We start from the raw sequence: 25,369 nt of genomic DNA, 5'->3' as shown, positions 1-25,369 counted from the left end.
TGACATGTGAACAACTTTTGACAAGTAATAATAATGTTAGAAAGCAGCAGGCTTGACAAGAGCATGCCTCAGACCAGGTTCTACCGGCCTCTCTGAGGCACTGGTGTGATTTGGAATGGACAGGAAACCAACCATACTAGTCTCCAGGAGGCATCTACCTGTCAGTAGCTGTCCCGAACCCCACTGGAGGTAGGTCAACCACTTTTGATCTAGAAACGAAGATGTGATACACAGCACATCAGAAACATAAGGGTCTTTGCTGACACTTGGAGACTAGTTTCAAGCACAAAACTAGATCACGATCATACTCGGGTTGCTGCATCTGCCTTCCCCACAGTGGCAAGCTAACTCATAAACAGCTGCGGGAAGACACAAACTTTGCCTTAAGGGCAAAATGGAAGCAACAAATTTCCAAAGATTAAAAACAAACACAATCTCACACGACTTCCACACTGACAGCTTCGGCATACAACATTTTTTAACAGTTGGTCTGTCCGTTTTGCCTTAAGAGGTTTGTAGACGAGTGCGTTTGTTTATTACAGCACATTGCAGTTTTTTCATTTTTTCTACATAATTCAAATATCTGGTGGACTTACATTCACTAAACCCAGTAAATTAAAGGAGAATTAAGTGTGATTGTATAATGTATTCGAAAAGGTTTGCGAAGTAGAGTAACAGATGACACTATTGGGAGGATGGCACATGGAGCGCACTCACCGCCCTGAAGATCCGTGGTCCGCCTGCTGCGTTCTTATCCAATCGTATCCACTTATTAGACATGGCCTTGCTAAAGCCAACCTTTCCACTTGGCAGTTTCTAAATTCCAGGGTGTATGGAGGGGGTGAAAGGAAGAAATTAAAAACAATGAGATGGTTAATAGTAATAGAGTTGGTAGCACAGACAAATGACACAATGTCCAACCATTTTATGTTAGCAAACTTTTCCAGCAAAGTGTTAAACAGGAAACAACCTCCACCCCCAAACTGCGCAGAAACACTCCTCCGGGAGCGAGTCGTGTGCTACACCAAATACCAAAATAAATAAATAAAATATGTACAGAAGAACAAAGAATATGGTTTTTGTCCTTTCAACAAAACCTACACCAAGGGGTATAAAAGGCTTTGAGTTTTTCGAAGAACCTGTTTCAGTTTCACTACATCTCGTTTCAGCATTTGTCTAGTCCCGGTGAGCCTGGAAGGGTGGTATTCTGCAGCAAATCTTCAGTTTTTACCAAAGCTTCACAACAAAAGAGGTTTTCTGAACGGTCCCATTTATTTTATCAGATCAAGTGCATTATCAAGACGGTGACTAGCAGCTACGCCGCCACCTTCACAGAAAATAAGTGTAGGTGCGTGCTGATTATATTACACTCTCCAGGTACCCTTTTTGGTGATAACTTGGTTTGTGTTTAGTGTTCAATCAGCGTCTGGAGTAATAAGTATTCATCTGTGTTTTCCTATTGCAAGGTACCTCCTTTGAAGCTCAGAGGCTCATTCAAGGTAGGGGAGGTGTTCTCTCCTAGTACTCTAAAACCTAGAAGAACCTTCAGTTCAGATGGTCTGTATTTTATCGGTTTGTGCGTGCCAGAGTCCGAACAGTGCTCTCAAATGAGCAATCCTTCTGCAGGGCCAGCATAAAACTATATGCGGACCAACCAGACGATACTTATAAGAAACATGATGTGCAGCCTGATGCCTTGTCTACCCACTTTAACTAGTTTTGGGTTCTCACAAGTAATTGCCACTTTGGTAACTGCTTGGCTGGAGCCACAATCCTGATTAGCTAACTATTGTTTTACATTTTATCATAAGGTTAGGGTGGGATTTGTCTGTTCAACGAAATGTGCTCATTTTTTCAAAATACTCGTAATTTTGTCTTCAGTTAACAACAAACAGCTCCATATTGAAATCAGGGCATAACTGTACAATCTGCCACCACTAATAAAAAGTAAATTTTTATGAAATCGTTTTTTTTCGAAACAATAGGTGTTGCTCTTCATTATTAGTTTCCAGATGCCACTTGTAGACATGCAATTAAGTAAAGCACCCATATAAAAGCTCTTCCCCAGAAATGCATTTGGGCTTTTTTGCTTGGGTCACCTTTGGTTCATTCAGACTTGTCCCTAAAGTATTATGCATTTAAAAAACATACGAAGCAAATGAACTAAAATGTATATATTTGGAATACAAATGAGCTTTCACTAATGATCGTCTTGGAAAACTGTACAACGAAGATAGTCGGATTAGATCATAGCTGTCCACTGGGAGTCAGTCTACACACTAAGTAAGGGTTGCGTGTACCAAGTCATTTTCTACAACGTCAATTCAAGAACAAGATATGAGTTACTGAACTAAGGGACACCCATTGGGCCTTTAGAATAAAGAAAGCGATGTCACAAAGCATATCAAAAAGTCAAGGTGGGAAATGAAAGGTGACAGAGGTAAGTTTCCTAGCAGATGATTGATGGATCCGCAAATTATGTCAATTGAAGGTTCCAAGCAGGAGCAACACAGACAAGCTCCAAGCAGAACCTGCCGCAAGGTTTCACTGCTTTCAAGCACCGTCATTTGGCAGTTAATCCAAATAAAGTAACAGGGAGGGAAGAGCGGCACTGCACGCATGTACAACTGGGCTTCACTACTTCACAATGAAAACCATAAACAAGAGGCAACTGCTACGGCAAGATGAGCATTCAATCAAATGAGTTTATAGCGTCATCCTTTAAGAAACGCCTTAAAAAACAGAGCTTACATACACTTTTAGCAGCAATTATCAAGAAGAGGTGTACGATTCCTATATAATACATTCATTTTCACAATATAATTTAGATATCTAGGGCCTGGAAGGGTTATTTTGAAGTCTCCGTTTACATCCCTAACCATTCATTATCCTGAAACACTTCAAGTGCAGTCTTTCAAAGACTATATTTCTTTCACTTCTGAAAATCTGCTGGCGGTCCCTTGTTGCAGACAACCCCTCTTAGATCACTGTTACTTTTTTTCTGAGGTGGCCCAATAATAAAACTCTGGGCCTCTACCACTCAAAACCGTTGGTTTTCACTGTTACTCAATCAACTGAAACCTCGGCTGTTTACAACTAGCTTTCTCTTCGCCAAAAGTTCTCATCTTGACTGAAGCCCATTTTCTCTGCTATTGCAGTCTTCCGAGATTTCTATTTAGGGTAACCGTCTGCGCTACATCATTTGGCCCTACAATTGAGTGTATAATTTTTCACAAAAATACTAACCTCCTTAGTGCTACTTTGTTGCATTTCCCGTCTGTGCAAACCTAACCCAAGAGACCCAGCATAACTCCCTGCAAAACTCCAGATAGATGGAGGAAAATCAAGGAAAATGTGGCATGCCTAACACCTAATCATGAGGCAGATTTCCTAGGTAAGCCACTAGCTACACACTGCTTTTGTTTTTATAGAAGCAACACAAAACAATTATGGACGGAATGCTGAACCTTGTCAAACATTCACCCCCAGTCACAGATCTGGGTTAAATCCATTGTTCTTTTGCTCACTACGTCACCCCAGTTTGGACATAGCCATATGCAAATCAGTCTTGAACCTGCTACCCCTGGGACTAGTGCAGCCTTAACTGCCAAGCCAGGTCCTCCCTGGAACAGAAACATGCATCCTGAGACCAGTTTCGGGCCATCACCCCTGATCAGGAAGGTTAGCTTGAATCCAGAAGCAGTGAGCACGGGACCCATGTCTGGAAATACCCTTCCCACTCAGGGCGACTATATCAACACAAAAAAAATGTTGGATGGAATGCTGAACATTGTCAAACATGCACCCCAAGTCACAGATCTAGATTAAATCCATCGGTTTTGGCGCACAATATCTGGGTCCAAACTGGCTTGGCATGGTGAGCAAAATAAATTATGGATTTAGGCCCAGATCTCTGACTGGGGTCATTATTTGACATAGTTCAACATTCCGTCCATCAATTGGTTTTTTTGCATTTGTTTTTTATAGTGCATATATTAAATTATCAATCAAATTAGCACTCAAATATATGTTGAGACATTCTTTATAGAGATCTGTAAAGCATTCTATGCATTTCGGTAGGGCTGTGCGGACTAATTTTCAACTATATTATACTAAAGATATTTATTGGACTTTTCGAAGTCGGGCTCAAAGGAGAGTCCTGTTCCCCTTTCAAATGACTCCATATCAGATATCGATTATAATAGACCGCATCCCCATAGTAAAGATTCACAGGTGATAGTCCTCCTTGACTCCTTTTTAAATACTTTAAGTCCAAGTAAGCAGGTAATCGTTGGTGGAGATCTTAACTGTCAATATGAGCCGATATTGGGCTTGGATAGCTTATTTGAAGAACAGGATACAGCTAATAATGTCCTTTCATTAGAGTCCAATAATATGGTAAACAATTCAAGGGCAGCTGTGCAGATTTTACAAATTACGGTAAACCATGAATTAAGGGCGTGCAATGGCCGTTTTCAGTCTGATAGACCAGCGGCCCCAACTTTTGGTAGGGGAAATTACAGATCTCATATAGACTTTTTAATGGTTTCTATGAATCTATGGTATCTAATAATAGATTTCAAAATAGACCATAGAACAGAGAGTGACCACTTCCCCCTCCATTTATGGTTACATTCAGAACCTTTCGCACAAAAAATAAACATGACAGACACGTTAAATGTCCCTGTAGGAGAATACCAGGTCTCCAATAATAGACGTGCCATTAAGTGGCCCCATATTTTGGCCAAAGAGGAAACGATGATAAATATATATAACTCATTTGCTGATATATTGGAGGGAAGCCATATGCTTGCCCTAGGTACCCAGGATGTCCTTAACTTACATTATAAACTTGTAGATGCACTGATTCCTCATTTAAGTAAAAGCTACAAAAAGGACCTGAGTCAGAAAGATAATCGTTTAGCGACAACAAACCAATGGTACAATAAAGATTGTCGCAATGCTAAAATTGACCTGATTCAGGCTGTAAAAGTAAAGGACGCACAGGGAATCAAAGATAGTAGACTAGCATACAAAAAGACATTGTCCCAAGCAAAAAAAGCCTGGGATGATGCTCTCTGGGATGACCTTTTAATTGCAGCCCATCAGAAAGAACAGGCCACTTTTTGGAACCTAATCTCCAAAGGGAATAAAAAAGGCAGATCATCTAGGGACATATATCTCGATGAAGAAACCTGGTGCAATCACTTCTCTAAATTATATTGCAACACAAATGAGGAGATGGCTACGGATGACATCGAGATAAGTAGATTATTTGATAATAATACCCGTCTACACTTTAGCCTTGAAGAAACTGTTGAGGCACTACAGGCTATTAAAACGGGCAAAGCACCAGGTCCCGATAAAATCCCCGGTGACTTGCTAAAGCATGATGCAGGAATTTGGGGACCCTACATTAATTTTTTATGTAACTCTATAGTGGCTGGGACACCTATTCCTGATACATGGAAAGGGGCTGAAATTGTTACAATTTTTAAGAAAGGGGATCGCTACGACCCAGCAAATTACCGCCCGATAAGTTTAATTGATCTTTTACAAAAAACTTTCGCCAGACATATTTTAAATAGACTTTTATAGTGGATAAAAGGGGAACAGATTTTAACTAAATACCAAGCAGGATTCAGGCTAAAAACCAGCACAGTAGACCAAGTATTTAGATTTATGTGTATTTGCTGGAAATATATTAATATAAGAAAGGGAAGCCTGTACGTAGCATTCATTGATCTAAGGGCTGCTTTCGACCTTGTACCCCGTAAATTACTTTGGTCCACTCTCAATGATATTGCAGTCCCCAGTGAGCTACTCAGGGAAATAATTAGACTCCACACAGGAAACTATGCTAGAGTTAGATGGGGTAAGGGAGGAGAAATCTCAAAAGAGATCCCTGTGGACCGGGGCGTCCGTCAAGGGTGTGTGCTGGCGCCCACACTCTTCTCTTTATATGTTAACAATATACCTAATTATCTAAAAGATTGTAAACATGACTCCCCGAAATTAGTAGATGAGGTAGTCACCGCACTGCTTTTTGCCGATGACACAATTCTCATCTCGCAAACCCCGCAAGGCTTACAAAACCTAGTAAACACTTTTAACAATTACTGTCTGGAAAAGGGATTAGAAATCAATTCATCCAAAACAAAGTACATGTCCATAAACCCTCAGAAATCCTTAGGAAAGAACTTGGCCTTAAATAACCAGAAGCTGGAATATGTCGAGAGTTTTAATTACCTGGGTATTATGCTGGATAGTATACCCAACTGGAAAGGGCAATTGGAAAAAAGTAATTTAATTTTAAAACAAAATTCAATGCCCATCCTAAAGGTGCACGGCAGTAGCCAATCTAAATCAATTACGCCGGCACTTGAATTATTCAAAGCAAAGGCCCAATCAGCGGCACTTTATGGCGCTGAGGTCTGGGGTTATTCCTGCAACAACACCTTCAGGAAGGAAGAGAACACCTTCATACGCAGGTTACTTAAAATACCAGTAAGAACACCGATAATTCCAGTTCTTCTGGATATCAATTTTAAAAGAACTGATCATCAAGCCACACTAAGGCCATTACTCTATTGGATTAGATTATGGACAACCCCTGAGTTGAGCGACTACAAGAATGGACTGCTAGAAATAATCAGGATCGACGAATATAAAAGTATCCCCTGGTTAAAACATATCTCCCAGTGGCTCAAAAAGCTTGGGTTTTCTCATTTTTGGGAAAACCCTCAGAATATGTTACCAACCTCAAAAAATCTTTTGAAATTTGCATTTTGGGTATACGTAAAGAACGAAGTATCCACTAGTACTACACTGGGTACACTGTCACAGAAATTCTTATCTGTTAAGGATACTCCTATATTCGAACAATTCATGGATGAGATAAGACCACCATTAGCTAAAACACTGTATCTACAATACAGATATGGAGTTTTACAGATTGCTGCAAACACTAGTAGTTGGAAGGGCAATGAAGATGAAAGTGGATTGTGCACTTTTTGTGCACAAAAAGCAAAAGAAAATGATGCACACGTACTGTTTTTCTGCCCAGCTTACAAAAAGCCAAGAGTTCGATGGATCAAACCCCTGTGTATAAATTTGGGGTTTAGGTTCTTCAAAGAGGCAGAACGTACATTCAAAGCAAATACTTCACAATTAATAGTCTTTGGTCTAAGTAGATTCTTATTCAATGTATATCTCATAAGGAATAAGAAAGGATGCAAGCTATAATACTTAAAGGCTAGTTAGTTAACGTTCTTGCTTGGTTTGATATTATGAATTTTACTCCTCCCCCCTTTGTAAAATGTATTATAATAACCTTTTATATATTATCTGGCTTTTTAACTAATTTATATGTTTTTAGCACAAGCTGTGATAGAATTGAATGTGACTGACCCCCACTAATATTGCCTGGAAATTTTGGATTGTGTATCATGTTTTAATTTATGTTTGTTGCTTTTATGACAAAAAGTCGAAATAAAGCTGAAATTGATTGATTGATTGATTGATTGATATCGAACTCTGGAAATGCAAACTACAATTTAGAATATCAAAATGTCTGCGGCCTAGGTTTAATACAGAGTACTCATAAGCCCTTGTTAGCTGAATGAAAAAGAAAGTGTTTGTGTTTTGTTGCAACTCAGAGAGGGAAATCAATAAGTGGACCTTCCTCATCTTGTGCCTCAGAGTAGCCTAATTATTGGAATCGCTCAAGATCTTATTATACAAGTTTTCCAGGGTAAGAAGAGTCAGGGCGATAAACAATTATGTGTATGATAATATTTAACTAGTACCCTCAAAGCCTATTGGTCTAAGACAAATGTGCTAAACCATTCAGGGTAAGGATATTAAAGCCAGGCAAATTTAAGAAACCAATGGCTGTCTATATTGAAGGCTCTATTGACTTCAATAATGGCCTATCTTTGTTTCTAAATCAAAAAAGGTCAGATGGCAAGGGAGCCTTCATTACTGTCCGCTTTAATTTCTTGCAATGAAAATAAAGTAAGTGCAATATGAAAGAAGCCCGTGCCTTCTAAACTTTATGTGACATAGAAACAAAAAGAGGAGATAGTGAAGGTAAAGAAACCGTCAAAACAAATAGCCTTTGGATTCTAGGCACGCCCAGGGAGCACTGATGAGAAGGGTGGGGGAAAACGAGTGGGAGACAGCAGAAAAACAAAGGTGTGGGAGGAAGGAGCAACATGGGTAGGAGAAATGGAAGTATGAGATACATGAGAGACAATAGGTCTATTTGATAGCTACACAGTCAAAATCCACGCTAAAATGAAATGGGATGGCAGTGAAAAGGTTTCTAGAAAATGGAAGGCTTCTAGGAGTTGCATGTTAAATAGTGAGGGGGTGGGCTCCTAAGAGAAAGGAAGGGTGAAATGTATTCAGGACAGGGAGAAGAGTGAGGAGAGGGAGGCTACCACTTGATGAAGAAAGAAGCTCATGGATGTAACGTCTCCATTCCTTACCATCAGCTCACTCTGAGCCATGCCCTCAGCAGGGATACTCTGAAATACACGGGCTTCATGACTTCCTTCATCAGCAATTTCCTTCCCTTCAGTCGTCAGCTCCCAGTGCTTGGAGGAGCGCTGCTCAGCATTGATGATCTGTAGCAGAGAAATAGGTCAACACAGAGAAGGACTGCGGAGCATCACAATTCCCATGTTCTCTTCAGTTACCTCCACTCCCTGGTACTATTCAGAAACCTCTGCTTCCTATTTTCCTCAGAATACTTCTTCTCACCCAGACCTCTCCCTCTCATGTAAAGGAATACAGCATGACAATTGTTTCCAAAGTAAAAATGTGAAATACATTATCTATTAGTCTCTCCGGCATTTGTTTCAGATTCCAGACAATTTCAATTTTCCTGCATTTGGTGTTGAAGTTAAAACCCTAAACACCTTTGTAAGATGGATGTGAGAAGTTGGCCTGGTATATGCTGACCACCAATTAAAGTGGGCACTTTGTACCAGTGCAAACAACCCTTATTGATGATTAGGTTAAAGACAACCTGTATTGAAAGCTATCCTAGTGGTAGCTATGGAGAGCAGCCTTCAGGCTAAGTCTCGAAGGAATGTAAAGCAGCTTGGTGTACCAGATTATAACCTCCTGAATGACCAAATGAAAGAAGAACCACACAAGGAATATATAAAATATTGGTATTTATTACTAAACACTCTCTACTAACCTCTTTATGAGATTAGAGAACAAAGCACACAATATTAAATCACTAGACCGACAGTAAATAGCACAATACACAGTGGGCTCCAGGGGGAGACCAAACCATATAATTAGAAAGTGGTATAACACCCACAAGTTGACTAGACACAGTGCCTAGAGCACGCAGAATCGCTGGGACCCCAAGGAACCACCCAAGGTAGTAACAAAGGGGACCCACAGAGGACGGGTGCAGTGTGTGAACACAGGCGCGAGCGCCGTACAACTCTATGGGAAAGTCGTGGTTGGAATTTTTCAAGATTAAGGACACTTCGGAGAGGACTTTAAGCAAACCCAGTTAAACATAGAAGGTTCTAAGGCCAAAACCCTTGAGAGTACCGAGATATCCGTGTTACCTATCCCAGAGGAGCAGGGTGCATAGGGGTCAAGTGATGTCGAAAACCTTCGTAGTTTTCAATAGCGTGATGCGGAAAAGTGCTGCTGCCGTGCAGATGAAGTGTCCGGTGTGATCCAAGCCTGGATCGGAGCGGAGAATAACCTGAAAGCAGAGGGGACAGAGTCTGGGTCACTTCACAGTGACCAGGGGCACGATAGACAAATGCCCACCGATGTCGGTTGTTTCAGGGGAGAATAGGTGAAGCTTGACTCTGCAGCCACGGGGACCAGGAGACGCCGATGACGACCAAAGTCTGGAGGTGAGCTGTCCCACGAAGAATGTCGAGTGCTGGGGGGTCAGTGTCCAGATTGAACACCAACAAGCCTTGTCAACTGCAACCCACGCGGGCAGAGGAAAGATGCTTCGGTGAGGACCAGCAAAGTCCTGGGGACTCCCCAAGCTACGGAGAGTCAGGGCACATCTGGAGCAACCAGGAAAGCCCACGGAAAGTCAAAGTTTCCTTCACAGGGACCCACAGGTCAACGGACCAGGGATCGCGAAGAGACCTCGAGCTGAATCACTAAATACCAGCCCACAGAACACTTGTGGAGTGTAGGCCGGAAATCTCCAGTAGAATTACTGCTCGGGGTCAGGACTACAAGTTGGCCAAAGCACAGCCTCAGGAATTGCCAAAAGTATATGCTGCTGCAAATGTACGAGGTGCACAGGGGTTCGGGTTGCACGGTCCCCACGAGGGATACGGACCTCAGAATTGCTGAGAGCACAGATCAACCTCAGAGACCTCGGGAACCCACCTCCTGTGTTGCAGAAATCTTCGGAGTCCTCATGGGGCTCGGGAGATGCACACCGGTGAGATGCGTTTCAAGTGCCTGCCTTGCAGGGGAGTAACTCCTTTACTCCAAGGGAGATTACTCAGTCATCCAGCGTCGTGCAGATTGTGGAAGTACTTGGTTTCTGTAGCAGAGTTTAGTCCAGGTAAAATCTAAAGTCCTGTTGTCAGGGGTTCCTACTTTATACCCAAGGAAGGGGTGGGACAAACTCTGGGGACCCACCAATGGGAGGGTCAGGACAGAGGGGTGGCTACACCCATGTCCTTTGTCCAGTTTCGCGCCAGAGCAGGAGCAAATGGCTCCTGCAACCAGTTTGAGCTGGACTATGCACAGGGACACCAAACATGCCCCCAGTGCAGACATCAAAGCACTCTCAGAGTGCACCCACCCATGCCCAATACACTAAAGCATGTCTGGGAGGTGGTGACACCTCCCTGTGACAGGATGCCTATTGTCAAGCCTTCCCCTGCTCGAGCTTGGCTCACCAGCAGGAGGGCAGACTTGTGTCTATGGCTGGCAGCATTCATTTTGTGATGCCAGGGTCGAGAAAGCTGGTACCGGGTGTACCGCTGTTGTCCTATTTCTCCCTCTAGGACGGTGGAATCATACCTCTCCCGCCAGTTATTGGCGGGGAGGTATGATTCCAAGGTGTTTGACACCAAACACGACATGTTTCCATGTGGCCGTTTTAAAGTTAGCCTTTACAGCGATGTTATAATGCACTTAAGTATATATGGTTGGCTGCATCGCAAACAACCCGGGAATATAGGTTCCGAAGGCTGCAGAGGGGCTCTGCTCATGCGGGAGCACCCTCTCACATAAAACCCAGAACCCTACCTTCAGGATTGATCAGGCCTGCTATAGGGGTTACTGATTGATAGGTTTATATGTGCAGTGATATAGGATATAGTGAACCTATATCTAAATAAGGGGTGCATGCACCACCTTACATAGGCTGCTGTAGCAGACCTGTGGTGTCATTCGGAATGGTCTCCCAGGGGGTGGCATATTGCTGGAGCCCGAGAGGCCTCTGGGGTGCCTATGCCCTGGGTACATAGTATACCATATACTAGGAACTGATAAGGGTACCCCAGAATCCAATCTGGAGTGCACCGAAAGTACATGCAATCAATTTAGAGAAAGCAGCTAGACTGGGGTCCTGGATAGCAGGATCCCAGTCAATCTAAGTCGAAAACAGTGAAACATCAGTAAAAAGTGGGGGTAACTATAAGAAGCAGATCCTACTCTCCAACACAACCTCCCCCAAACGTAAGGACATTAAACTAACTTTGACCAGTTGAGACTTCATGTTGTAAGTGGAAATATCTGGAGAGTCCATCTGCATTTGCATAGTCACTCCCAGGTCTATGTACCACTGTATAGTCCATCCCCTGTAGGGAAATGGACCACCTCAAAAGTTTGGGGTTTTCACCCTTCATCTGTTTTAGCCATAAGAGGGGCTTATGGTCTGTCTGAACAATGAAGTGAGTGCCAAACAAGTATGGCCTCAGCTTCTTCAGAGCCCAAACCACAGCAAAGGCCTCCCTCTCAATAGCTGGCCAACGTTTCTCTCTGGGGGTCAGCCTTCTGCTAATAAAAGCTACTGGCTGATCCTGACCCTCATCATTCAATTGTGATAACACAGCCCCAACTCAGATCCATCTGTTTGGACAATGAATTGTTTGGAATAGTCAGGACTTTCCAGAAGGGGAGCAGTGCACATGGCCTGCTTCAGGTCATCCAATGCTTTTTGACAGCTACTTTCTTTGGCATTCTCTTGTAAGTTAAGTCATTCAAAGGGGTCACTATGGACCCTGACCTTTGATAAACCTCCTATAGTACCCAGTCAGGCCCAAGAAAGCTCTGACCCAAGTCTGGGTGGTTGGAGCAACCCAGTCCATGATGATCTGGATTTTGCTCTGCAATGGTTGAACCTGACCTCCACCTACAAGGTGGCCCAGGTATACAATTTGACTCTGTCCTATCTGACACTTGGTGGCCTCGATAGTGAGGCCTGCTTTCTGCAGGGCCTCCCAAACATATCTCAGGTGGACCAGGTGATCCTCCCAGGTGGAGCAAAAGACAGCAATATCATCAAGATAAGCTGCACTATAGGCGCCCATGACTGTAAGGACTTTATTCACCAACCTTTGAAAAGTGGCAGGTGCATTCTTCAAACCAAAGGGCATCACCACAAATTAGTAGTGCTAGGGGTTGAGAAAGCTGTTTTTGGCTTTGCATCCTCATCTAGTCTGATTTCCCAGTAGCCAGCTGTCAGGTCAAATGTGCTCAGAAACTTGGCTGAGGCCAAAGTATCTATAAGCTCATCTGCCCTTGGGATTGGATGGGCACCCGTCCTAGTGACTGCATTGAGACCCCTGTAGCCAACACAAAACCTCATCTCTCTCTTACCATTCTGGGTGTGAGGTTTGGGTACCAAGACTACTGGACTAGCCCAAGGGCTATCTGAGGGTTCAATCACTCCCAAATCCAACATCATCTGAACTTCAGTCCTAATGCAGTCCCTGACATGGTCAGGTTGCCTGTAAATCTCATCTTTAACAGGCAGACTGTCCCCAGTGTCCACTTCATGAGTGCACCAGGTAGTCTGACTTGGAGTCAGTGAAAACATATGTCTAAACTGAATAAGAACTTTTCTGCAATCAGTTTGCTGCTGGACAGTGAGGCTGTCTGCCAAGGCTACACTATCAACTGAACCATTATCAGGGTTCTGTGAGAGCAGGTCAGGGAGTGGATCACTCTCTTCCTCCTGTCCCTGATCAGTAGCCATGAGCAATCCCATGTCTGCCCTGTCAGCATATGGCTTGAGCCTGTTCACATGGAGCACCCTATGGGGGCTCCTGGGAGTTCTAAAGTCCACCAGGTAGGCGACCTCTCCCTTTTGCTCAATAATGGTATGAGGGCCACTCCACTTGTCTTGGAGGGCTGCCGGGGCCACAGGCTCCAACACCCATACTTTCTGTCCTGGCTGATAAACAGGCAACACAGCCTTTTGGTCATGCCAGGCCTTTCGCAATTCCCGACTAGCCTCAAAGTTTTTGGGTGCCTTCTTCATGTACTCAGCCATCCTGGAGTGGAGACCAAGTACATAGTCCACAATATCCTGTTTAGGGGGTTTGAGAGGTAACCCCCATCCCTCCTTCACTAGACACAATGGACCCCTAACTGGATGTCCATACAGAAGTTCAAAAGGGCTGTAACCAACCCCCTTCTGAGGAACGTCTCTGTAGGCAAAGAGAAGGCAGGCCAAAAGTATGTCCCATCTGCGCCTAAGCTTTTCAGGGAGACCTTTAATCATGCCCTTGAGGGTTTTGTTGAACAATTCAACTAACCCATTGCATTGTGGGTGATAAGGGGTGGTACATTTGTAATTTACTCCACACTCCTTCCACATAGCAGTCAAGTAACTAGACATGAGGTTTGCACCTCTGTCTGATACCACCTCCTTAGGAAAACCCACAGGTGCTGTGGTAGTACTAAGGGGAATTGCCTCTGGATACCTAGTGGCATGGTCCACCACCAGTATAATCTGTGCCCAGATAAAGTTTGAGGTTCTATGGGACCAACTATGTCAATCCCAACCCTCTCAAAGGGAACCCCCACCACAGGTAGTGGTATCAGGGGGGGCCTCTGTAGTACCACCTGCCTTACAACTGGCTTGACAGGTGACACAGGAGCGACAAAACTCCTTGGTGTCTTCAGACATGTGAGGCCAATGAAAGTGAGGGACAATTCTGTCCCAAGTCTTGTTTTGGCCTAGGTGACCTGCTAATGGGATGTCATGTGCCAGTGTCAATAGGAAGCCCCTAAACTTCAGAGGTATAACCAACCTCCTGGTGGCACCAGGCTTGGGGTCTCTACTATCTGAGTAAAGGAGTCCATCATCCCAGGAGATCCTATGGGACCCACTGGCACTCCCAGCTGCTCAGCAGCAGCTTGCTGTCTGAGGGGTTCAAGAGAGGGGCAGCTCAGCTGCTCCTGGCTCAGATCTGCCCTGGAAGGGTGCCCTGTCCCCAAGAACTCAACCTGATCAGGTTCAAGCTCCTCTGAGACAGTTCCTACTTCAGGACTAAGATCATCTCCCTCAAGAGACTGTTCTGTACTGAGTCAGGGGGAAAGACACTGCTTTACCCCTACTGCTCCTCCTCTTGGAAGGCGCCTGGTCCATTTTTCCGGGATCCAGGGCCTGTTAAGTGGAAGACATTTTTGCTTGTGACCTAGTCATAGCAAACACATCTGCAGGGATACCCAACATTTCTGCATGAGCCCCGAGTTCCACTTCAGTCCAAGCTTAAGTTTCTAAATCATTGCCCAACAAGCATTCAACAGGGAGGTCTGCACTTACCACAACCTTCTTAGGGCCAGTTACCCCTCCCCAGGTGAAATTAACAACTGTCAAGGAATGTTCTGTTCGGACAGTGCTAGCATTGGTCACTTGGAACATCTCACCAAGTATGATTTGCTCAGGAGCCACAAAATCTTTTATCACCATTGTCACGCTTGCTCCTGTGTCCCTGAATGCAAAGGCCTCTTTTCCATTGATCAAAGACTGCTGTCTGTATTTGCCCAGATTACTGGGACTGACAAATAAGGAGGCAATAGCCATGCCTCCATCACAGATCATTACAGCCTGAGTGGGAACTCTGACTAGGCCAGAGTCTACCTCAGATCCCAGGGTTAACCCCACTACACCCTTATTCTGAGTACCACCACTTGGAGCTGAGTCCTTGGACTTGTTACAATCACTTGTCCAATGGGTCTTCTGTTTACAGATTTGGCACCATGGCTTTTTCTTGCCTTTTCCCTTGTTGGATTGTGACTCACCAGAAGAAGATTTTTGGGGCCCTTGAGAAGACTTCTGGTCTTTACCCTTCTCCCCACCCTTATCAGAGTTTTTAGAATCTCGCTTCTTGGAGTCACCAACTTGGTTCTGAACCTTCTGCCTCACCCTGGTTCTGACCCATTTGTCTGCCTTCTGGCACAATTCTTGGGGAGAGGTCAGATCAGAGTCCACCAGGTACTGATGCAACAGCTGGTTTTGACAATTAAGGATCTGCTCTCTCATAATTAAATTGTACAATCCTTTAACACACACTTTACTGCCAAGTAACCAGCCTTCCAGAGCCTTAGTAGCACAATTTACAAAGTCAACCTCGTCTTGAGTCTGTGCCTTTTGGGTATCTCTGAACTTATTCCTGTATTGTTCAGTGGTTAAGCCAAACCCATCAATCAGAGCACTCTTCAAGACTTTGTAATTATCAGCATACTCTTCTCTAACAGTGAGGAGCTTGTCTCTACCTGTGTCTGCAAAGGAGAGCCGCAAGATTGCTGCCCACTGCTCCTGAGGGACCCTCTGTACTTTACAGGCCCTCTCCAGTGCAGTTATCCATTTGTGGATGTCATCCCCACTCTGGTAGGGAGGGACAATCTTATTCAGGTTCCTATGGTCATGAGTATGTTCTCTACCTCTAGGGACACTGTTGCTGCCACCATGGGGCTCTAGCCCCAACCTTTTTGAAGCTCTCTGAAGGTCCAGGGATTCCCTATCTAAGGCCAATTGTTCTCTCTCTCTCTCTCTCTCTTGATCCTGAGCTTAGCTCTCTCAAACTCAAGCAGTTGGCACTTCTTATCATGAGAGGACTCCCTTGTATGAGAAGCAGAGGTCCCTACAGAAATACCAGAATGATTAGATTCCTGCAAAGAAGATCTTGATCTTCTAGGTAAACTGTTAACTCTTCCAGTTGGGGTAAAGAGAGGGCCACTGAGGCCTTCTCCCTCACCTTCAGGAAGAATTGGATTGTCCAGGTTAGAATCATCTTGAATCCTCCTGGTCAGCATTGGAGTCTATGTCATAGAAGTTTTCACTTCCTGGCCTTTCCTCCTCTCTGCCCCACCCAACTTACCTGCCTCATCAGACCCTGGGGTCTTTCTGAGGTCATCTAAAAGCAAAGCCTCTATGAGGCGTTGAGTGTCTGGGTGTCTCCCTGTTTCCTAGATGTACACATAGTTCTGAATTCTTGGAATGAGAGATGGTCATACTTAGTTGGCAGAGGCCCACTGGCTTATGGCCTAGAAGACATACTAGAGTTGTGTGGTGTAGGTGCTGGAGCAGAGTTTTCTGTTTGAAAATTCGCTGGTTTTTGAAGCTCTGGCATGTCTATTTGTCATATTAATTTTCTAATTACTAATAATTAATTATTTGTCTTGTGCAAGTGTGTTTATATTAATCAATCCGTTTGTCCTAATAAGAGAGTGTTACACGTGGGTGCGCATAAATGTGCTGTTTAACAATAACGTGCGTGTTTTCATGTTTAAACGTTGCTATGTGCTGTTTATTTTTGAGCACAAAACGCTTTCCGAATTAATGCTTTTTCTATGTTGCAAGTGCTGGATAGATGCATACACATAAGGGTATTAGTGGGGTTAACACTGTTTAATCACTATGCTGTGGTAACGTTGTTTTTGTTTCTTTTAATTAAGATGGTCTATTGTGGCCTATGGTGGCCTAGTTAAAGATGGCCGATTTTGTAAGCCTGGCCTCGATTTGAAAATGGAAAACTGTGATGGAAGAGAGCCCTGCTGAATATGGTCCTGAAGTCAGCTGACCACAGTCCTTGCTTGCCTTGTGAAATTTTCCGTGAGGACATCAGCAGCCGGGGTAATCTTCGAGTGAAATGGAACGTCCTTGGCAGCCTTGGGAAAACAAAGGAGCTTTAGAGAAAGACTCTGAGCATTGGTCTCATTGCCGAGGAGAAGTAGAACTAACAAGTTACATTTGTGATTCTTGGTTCCTGTTCCGTAGCCTTTATTTTGTGATTTTTCCTGAGCGGAGATTTTCGAATGTAGCAATGTTACATCCATTCCTTCTCGCTCTGCTCAGCGGTCCAGCGGACATTACAACTTTTCTATGTATCTTTCTTTTGTTCGATTCAGTATAAGAATTGTTAGCCTAGAGAGGGTCTTCCCACTTGCCATTTGCCTTTGCCGCGTACCGAATCTGCGCTGCTGAGGATTGATGCTGAAGGGACTTCGTCTTGAGAGACTTTACCGAGAGACTTGTCCTGACCCGTTCTGACATTTAGCTAGAATAGGTAACTATGAGAAAAATGATTTATTCTGCTTGATTTTCATTTGACTAATTTTAGATAAAGCAATATAATTTGAACATGGTGTTGGATATTATTTCTTGTCAATTATTGTGTATTATATTTTGATTATTGCCGTATAGGTTGTATAGATTATGTTTATGGACAGTCTCAATAACCAGATCTTATCGACCTGATATTGATGCAGGGTGACTAGGAGTTTCCTTCCACAGGTTTATTGCTGGTAGAGTATCTGAGCGTATGTTTAGTGAAATGGGCCCTAGCGTATGACGAATGTATGTGCGTGTAACTGTGAGATTACTCTATCTGTGGTAGAGGGAATATTATACACACCCTGATCTCTATCATAGGCACCTAACTAACCTAGTGGGAGCTACTAAACTCTCTTGAGTTGGAGAACGGGTGTGCTAGACCTTTGACTTACCCACCTCTAAGTTCAGTAGAACTTACTTATTCTAGTCTTGATTTATATGTACCTAATACCTTTAGAGGTTTTCAATTAGTCACTCAATGAGATTATCTGGTAAAACAATAGCAAGCTTGAATACCAACCGCTGCACACCAATGTGAGAGGTTGGCCTGGTATATGCTGACCACCAAGTAAAGTGGGCACCTTGTACCAGTCCAAACAACCCTTATTGATGATTAGGTTAAAGACTACCTTTATTGAAAGCTATCCTAGTGGTAGCTATGGAGAGCAGCTTTCAGGCTAAGTCTCCAAAGAATGTAAAGCAGCTTGGTTTACTAGATTATAATCTCCTGAATGACCAAATGAAAGGAGAACCACACAAGGAATGCATAAAATATATGTATTTATTACTAAACACTCTCTACTAACCTCTTTATAAGATTAGAGAACAAAGCACACAATATTAAATCACTCGAACGACAGTAAATAGCACAATACACAGTGGGTTTCAGGGGGAGACCAAACCATATACTAATAAAGTGGTATAACAACCACGACTTGACTAGACACAGTACCTAGAGCACATAGTATCGCTGGGACCCCAAGGAACCACCCAAGGTAGTGACACAGGGGACCCACGAAGGACGGGTGCAGTGTGTGAACACAGGCGTGCGCTCCGTACAACTCTATGGGAAAGTTGCGGTTGGAATTTTAAAGATTAAGGACACTTCGGAGAGGGCTTTAAACAAACCCAGTTAAACATAGAAGGTTCTAAGGCCAACACCCTTGAGAGTACCGATATACCCGTCTTTCCTATCCCAGAGGAGCAGGGTGCATAGGGGTCAAGTGATGTCGGAAACCTTCGTAGTTTTCAATGGCGTGATGCGGAAAAGTGCTGCCGCCGTGCAGATGAAAAGTGTCCGGTGTGATCCAAGCCTCGATCAGAGCGGAGAAGAACCTGAAAGCAGAGGGGACCGAGTATGGGTCACTTCACAGTGACCAGGGGCACGGTAGACGAATGCCCACCGATGTCTGGTGTTTCAGGTGAGAAGAGGTGAAGCTTGACTCTGCAGCCACGGGGACCAGGAGACGTCGACGACGTCCAAAGTCCGGAGGTGAGCTGTCCCACGAAGGATGTCAAGTGCTGGGGGGGTCAGTGTCCGGATTGTACACCAACAAGCCTTGTCAACTGCAACCCACGCGGGCAGAGGAAATATACTTCGGTGAGGACCAGCAAGGTCCTGGGGACTCTCTAAGCTATGGGGAGTCAGGGCACGTCTGGAGCAACCAGGAAAGCCAACGGAAAGTCAAAGTTACCTTCACAGGGACCCACGGGTTGACGGACCAGGGATCGCGAAGGGACCTCGAGCTGCATCACTAAATACCAACCCACGGAACACTTGTGGAGTGTAGGCCGGAAATCTTCGGTGGAATTACTGCTCGGGGTCAGAACTACAAGTAGCCCAAAGCAAAGCCTCCGGGATCGCCAAAAAGCAGATGCTGCTGCAAATGTACATCGTGCACAGGGGTTTGGGTTGCACGGTCCCCACGAGGGATACGGGCCTCAGAATTGCTGAGAGCACAGATCAACCTCAGAGACCTTGGGAACCCACCTCCTGTGTTGCAGAAATCTTCAGAGTCCTCAGGAGCTCGGCAGATGCAAACCGGTCAGATGCGTTTCAGGTGTCTGCCTTGCAGGGGAGTAACTCCTTTACTCCAAGGGAGATTCTTCAGTCATCCAGCGCCATGCAGATCATCAAAGTACTTGGTTTCTGTAGCAGAGTTTAGTCCAGGTAAAATCTAAAGTCCTGTAGTCAGGGGTTCCTACTTTATACCCAAGCAAGGGGTGGGACAAACTCTGGGGACCCACCTTTGGGAGGAACAGGACAGAGGGGTGGCCTTTGTCCAGTTTTGCGCCAGAGCAGGAGCAAATGGCTTCCGCAACCGGTTTGAGCTGGACTATGCACAAGGACACCAAATGTGCCCTCAGTGCAGGAATCAAAGCACTCTCAGAGTGCACCCACCCAGCCCCAATACACTAAAGCCTATCTGGGAGGTGGTGACACCTCCCTGTGGCAGGAAGCCTATTGTCAAGCCTTCACCTGCTCGAGCTTGAATCAGCAGCAGGAGGGCAGATTTATGGCTGGCAGCATCCATTTTGTGATGCCAGGGTCGAGAAAGCTGGTACCGGGTCATATTTCTCCCTCTAGGAGGGTGGAATCAAACTTCCCCCGCCAGTTACTGGCGGGGAGGTATGATTCCAAGGTGTTTGACACCAAACACGGCATGTTTCCATGCAGCTGTTTTAAAGTTAGCATTTACGGCGAGGTTATAATGCACTTAAGTATATATGGTTGGCTGCATCACAAACAACCCCGGAATAGAGGTTTGAAAGGTTGCAGAGGGGCTCTGCTCATGCAGGAGCACTCTCTCACATAAAACCCAGCACCCTGCCTTCAGGACTGCTAAGGCCTGCTATAGGCTTGACCGATAGGTTTATATGTGCAGTGAATATAGGATATAGTGAAAACCTATATCTAAATAAGGGGTGCATGCACCACCTTACACAGGCTGCTGTAGTGTCATTTTGAATGGTCTCCCAGGGGTGGCATAATACATGCTGCAGTCCCTGAGAGGCCTCTGGTGTACCTATGCCCTGGGTACATGGTATACCATATACTAGGGACTGATAATGGTACCCCAGAATCCAATCTGGAGTGTACCTAAAGTACATGCAATCAATTTAGAGGAGAAAGCCGCTAGACTGGGGTCCTGGATAGCAGGATCCAAATCAATCGAAGTCAAAAACAGTGAAACATCATCAAAAAGTGGGGGTAACTATAAGAAGCAGACCCTACTCTCCTACAATGGACACTATGGAAGAAAAGTATCTCAGTCCCTACTTCAAATGGTCACATAGGTTACGGGTTCCATCCTCTGGGTTGTGCGTTGATTGGTGTCTGACAGTCTAGTTCTAGCATGTGGTCACTAAATCAGTATTTGGTGAGATTCAAACTGTTTTAGGATTATAGGATTAACATTTCTTCCCAGTGATATGTAACATTCTACTGCACTGTATTTCTGCAGGTGCGGATTCCAGTGCCTTGTGTGCTGCTTATCTTTAGCCTGTTATAAATATGTGAGGAACCCTTTTCTCCTCTTTATGGTTTCTTATGTAAGGATAATGTGAGGATCTATATGAATTGGCTGGATGTCAGAAAGTTGAGGGACTCTTTGGAGAGTTTAACTATTTGTTCTTTCAGTGGCTGGTAGTTACGGGCCTTTGGGTGTATTTCATAGACATGGCACCAAAATCTAAACATGTGCACCTGAAGATTACGTTATAAATAAACTCTCCCCAGTTCTAGCCTTCACTTTTGCAGTTTCGATGCACATAGAACATATCTGCAAAACTAGAAGTGCAGTTTCTGTACATAGTTTGTCCCATTCAGGACACTCATCTGTTGGTGTAAAACCGCAAACTGCATAACCATAAACGATAGGGAGAAAACTTGTGTTCCCTAAGCAGATCCTCCACCCATCCCCCTTTCCAGTCAGGCTTCACATTAATATTCAGAGGATTCCGTACCAGTAACTGTTTAATGCAAACCGCTCCTCCTTTTATTAAAACTAAATTCCCTCTACCATGCAGTCCCCTGCTTTACTCTCGTTCATAACTTTCTTCTCTTCTGTGGCATTCAACCATCGGATTTGTCGCTCTCTCCCCTCAAGACCCTTGCTTTCTTAGTCCCCTCTTCCTCCACCCTGACTCACCTCTGCTGCACAGATTTCACCTTGGGTATCAACCCATCTTCACAGATACTGCCCCAGGACCAGTCCTTTTCGCTAAAGATAACAATCAGTTCAGACACTTCCTAGTCTGTCTGCATTAATCCTTCATCCAGACATCTACCTCCACCAAGATCCTTGACTCCCTCAGAACTGAACCTTTTACCAGAGCCTCTCATCACCCAAAACTCTATACCTCACACCAGACTTACCTCCAAAATAAAGACTATTCACTCTGCCCCAAACCCTTCCCTATGATCCTAGACCTGTTGCCATACAGACCTCTAATTCCTCATATTCTCCTTCTCACTCACACCCTTCCTATTCACACAACACCTATAGTTGACAAGGTCACACCAATAATGTATAAATGCCCAAAGGTTGGGCCAGGGGGTTTTCACATTATTTACTGGATGAACGTGTGCGAGGCTTGTGTATTTCTAGGCACCTGCTTTCAGAAATACAAGGTGTGAAAGAGCGATCAGCATTTTTAAAGGGGACTGATGTGAGGTATCAGAGATATATATGGATCTAATTTAAAGCCACCTCTCATACCTTTAGAACCCAAGCAGAACATTCAAAGAAGAACATTTACTTTGCTGTAAAACTGTTCTTTTTATACAAACTCAGCAAATGTAACCCTTATTTAAAATATTATTTTATCTTTCATAAGGTCAACGCCGCAATATGTCGTAAATATGAATGTCCATGTCATTTACATTAATTAGGTACTCTTTGTATCTCCATTTGGGATGATATCTAGTTTATTACAGTGCGTAAACAATCGATAGGCCACTGCATGGCATAAATAAAAACAAGACTATAAATCTCTATATCCTTTGAATGTGGTTTACATATGAAAATATGCACCATATATAATCGCAAATCTACATACATAAATATTACACATTGCTAACTTTAAACATCACCCATGACTTTAAAGTAGATAAGATTGTGACAGAACTTCTTGTGTTCTACTGACATTGATGCACATTGCCTAGATATTTTACATCCATCTATTTATTTAGGACTTATTTTCAGGATTCAAGGGATAGCAAGCCTGGGTATCCGGCACTGGTTGGTTGGTGCTCAAAACCAATAAATAAGTTGCTTATTAACTGTTCTTGAATTAGAATGCCTTCTTTTTAGGTCTCGCCTGACCAGCGCTTTAGCGCTGCTCTGGCGAGACTTATAGTAAGCGCGTTTTGGAAGTGCAAACAGTGGCTTTGCAGGCCTCCAACTACAGTGCATGTGACCCGTCCGGGCGCGCGCACCATTTGGAGTCCTGCAGCCACTCGTTTGCTTTCACTTTCGCCGTGATGGAAACCCTTCTCCAAGCCCTGCCAAACATACCCCGTGCACCTCCTTCCAGATCTGTCCTTGCTAATAACCCGAACGCACTCGGACAATTTAAAGCAGAGTTGTATTTTTTTATTATAAATGACACGCTCCGTCAGGGCACCTCCTTCAAGATCTGTTATTGCTAATCTAATGGACTTTAATATTTGCTTCCGTTTCATCAAAAAAAAGCAAAACCATTTGGCAGCCTGCGTGCCCGACTCCACTCCCCCCTCCCACTCCCTCTTCGTCAGCTTCAGAGCACCCCGTGCACCTCCTTCCAGATCTGTCCTTGCTTATCACCCGAACGCACTCGGACAATTTAAAGCAAAGTTGTATTTTTTTATTATAAATGACACGCTCCGTCAGGGCACCTCCTTCAAGATCTGTTATTGCTAATCTAATGGACTTTAATATTTGCTTCCGTTTCTTCAAAAAAAAGGAAAACCATTTGGCAGCCTGCGTGCCCGACTCCACTCCCCCCTCCCACTCCCTCTTCGTCAGCTTCAGAGCACCCCGTGCACCTCCTTCCAGATCTGTCCTTGCTAATCACCCGAACGCACTCGGACAATTTAAAGCAAAGTTGTATTTTTTTATTATAAATGACACGCTCCGTCAGGGCACCTCCTTCAAGATCTGTTATTGCTAATCTAATGGACTTTAATATTTGCTTCCGTTTCATCAAAAAAAAGGAAAACCATTTGGCAGCCTGCGTGCCCGACTCCACTCCCCCCTCCCACTCCCTCTTCGTCAGCTTTGTTTTTTTTCCGCACATTAGAACGACTGACTCACTAACCTTCCAACCCCCCCCCCCCCCCCCCCACAAACAAACGGTTCCTTTTCCACAGCTTTCCGAGATTCCTTCGGGCGTGCAGCGACCTCCAGATTACCTCTCAGCACAGTGAGGAAAAAGGCTGCAATGTTTGTTTGGTTTTGTTTTTCGAAAAAAAAAAAATAAAGGGCCTCAGAAAAGGGTGCAAGCAGTAGGGCCAAAGTGAGAAAACATCACGTGTACCTTAACCTTTTGCCATATTTCCCACAATGGATTCGTGCCCAACAGGTTTCCAATAAAGATTACGTGCCACACACACACTTTTAGCATCTTGCAGGGATGTCTCTTTACGCGAATTCGCAGCAGTCTGTGATTGCTTGGCATGCACTTTCTCAACTTTGGTTTAGGTTTGTAAAGCCTTAGCCACGCTTACAGCGGCCCTCGCATGGCAGTCTTCCCCGCCCCCCCCCTCTCTCAGATGCTCCGACCCCTCCCATCCTGCAGGTGAAAACACGATCACACAACAGACATCAGGCGCCACAGATATCGAAACCAGACCGAGCCTTTAGGCTTGGTTAATGGCCCATTCGCAAGTGTCGGAATTACAGACAACAGGGGCGCTTGGAGAAAAAAAAAAAGAAAAACAGCCTTCCAATTGCAGTTTCCTGTTCTGATGACAATACAGGATACAGTGGCCAGATAGAAGTCTTTACAAAAGTAGATGCCGGCTCAGATAAAATGTTTTATAACACTTACGAGATTTTTCGTGGAGCAATCCAAAGAGTGCTCAATGTTTGCCGTTTAGAAGTTCATTACTACAGACAAGTTGGTTGTAGGAAAATCTACAGCAAATCCATTTTGCAGGCATTAAAACTACCTTTTTATAAATTGTTAGGCACTCTTTCGCAAATTAGGCATTTCATTCCATTACACAGGATGCAAGGTCAGAAATTGAACAACGCCCGTCGATTTCTACAGGAATAGTTCAGCTGCTTCTAGACTTGCTGTGCTGTTCGAGGCACTATGTGGGGTACCCTTATTGGATGTGAGTCTACATTAATGTCCGAGGAAATACAACGAGCCTTTATGCACTCAGGCCTCTATAGCTAACAAAGTAGGACCCTTGATGCCCCCGTTTACATGTAGGCAAGAGCGACCTTATGTTTGCGGACATGCTAATCAACCGAACGCACTCGGTCAATTTAAAGCAGAGTTGTATTTTTATTATAACTGAGAGCAGTCTTTAGTTGTTAATTTTGCTCTTAGTTTGCTTCAGACCTGTTTTTGGGGGGTTGAGGATTGTTTGTTGGCACACACCTACCTGAGGTGAAGAGTTTGGATTTTACACCCATTTTGGTCTTTGTTTCGCTTGGGATGCTTACCATGGATTTTTGCTCTCGTGGGCTGGAGCGAAACAAGAGTGTGTTTTTGGGGCATGCTTTGGATTCTGCAGATGTAAAAGCCAGAGTAGTTCACAAACAGAAGTGAGGGTGTGGAGATGGGCCT

General features: G+C 44.3%; 1 protein-coding gene across 1 annotated transcript in view; it reads right to left on the bottom strand.

Annotated features, from left to right (window-relative positions):
* FARSA (phenylalanyl-tRNA synthetase subunit alpha) overlaps nt 1-25,369 on the bottom strand; it is a 57,933-nt gene that overhangs the window by 30,848 nt on the left and 1,716 nt on the right. The window contains exons 2-3 of the mRNA XM_085600629.1: nt 8,493-8,630; nt 718-816 (exon numbers count right to left, since the gene is read on the bottom strand). Of these exons, the coding sequence (XP_085456755.1) occupies nt 718-816; nt 8,493-8,630 (237 nt within the window). The remainder of the gene's footprint in view (nt 1-717; nt 817-8,492; nt 8,631-25,369) is intronic.

This window comes from Triturus cristatus, chromosome 4_2 (genome assembly GCF_964204655.1).
Source record: "Triturus cristatus chromosome 4_2, aTriCri1.1, whole genome shotgun sequence".
NCBI lineage: Eukaryota > Metazoa > Chordata > Amphibia > Caudata > Salamandridae > Triturus > Triturus cristatus.
The sequence above is the reverse complement of the archived record's forward strand: the minus strand, read 5'-3'. Positions and strand labels throughout refer to the sequence as shown.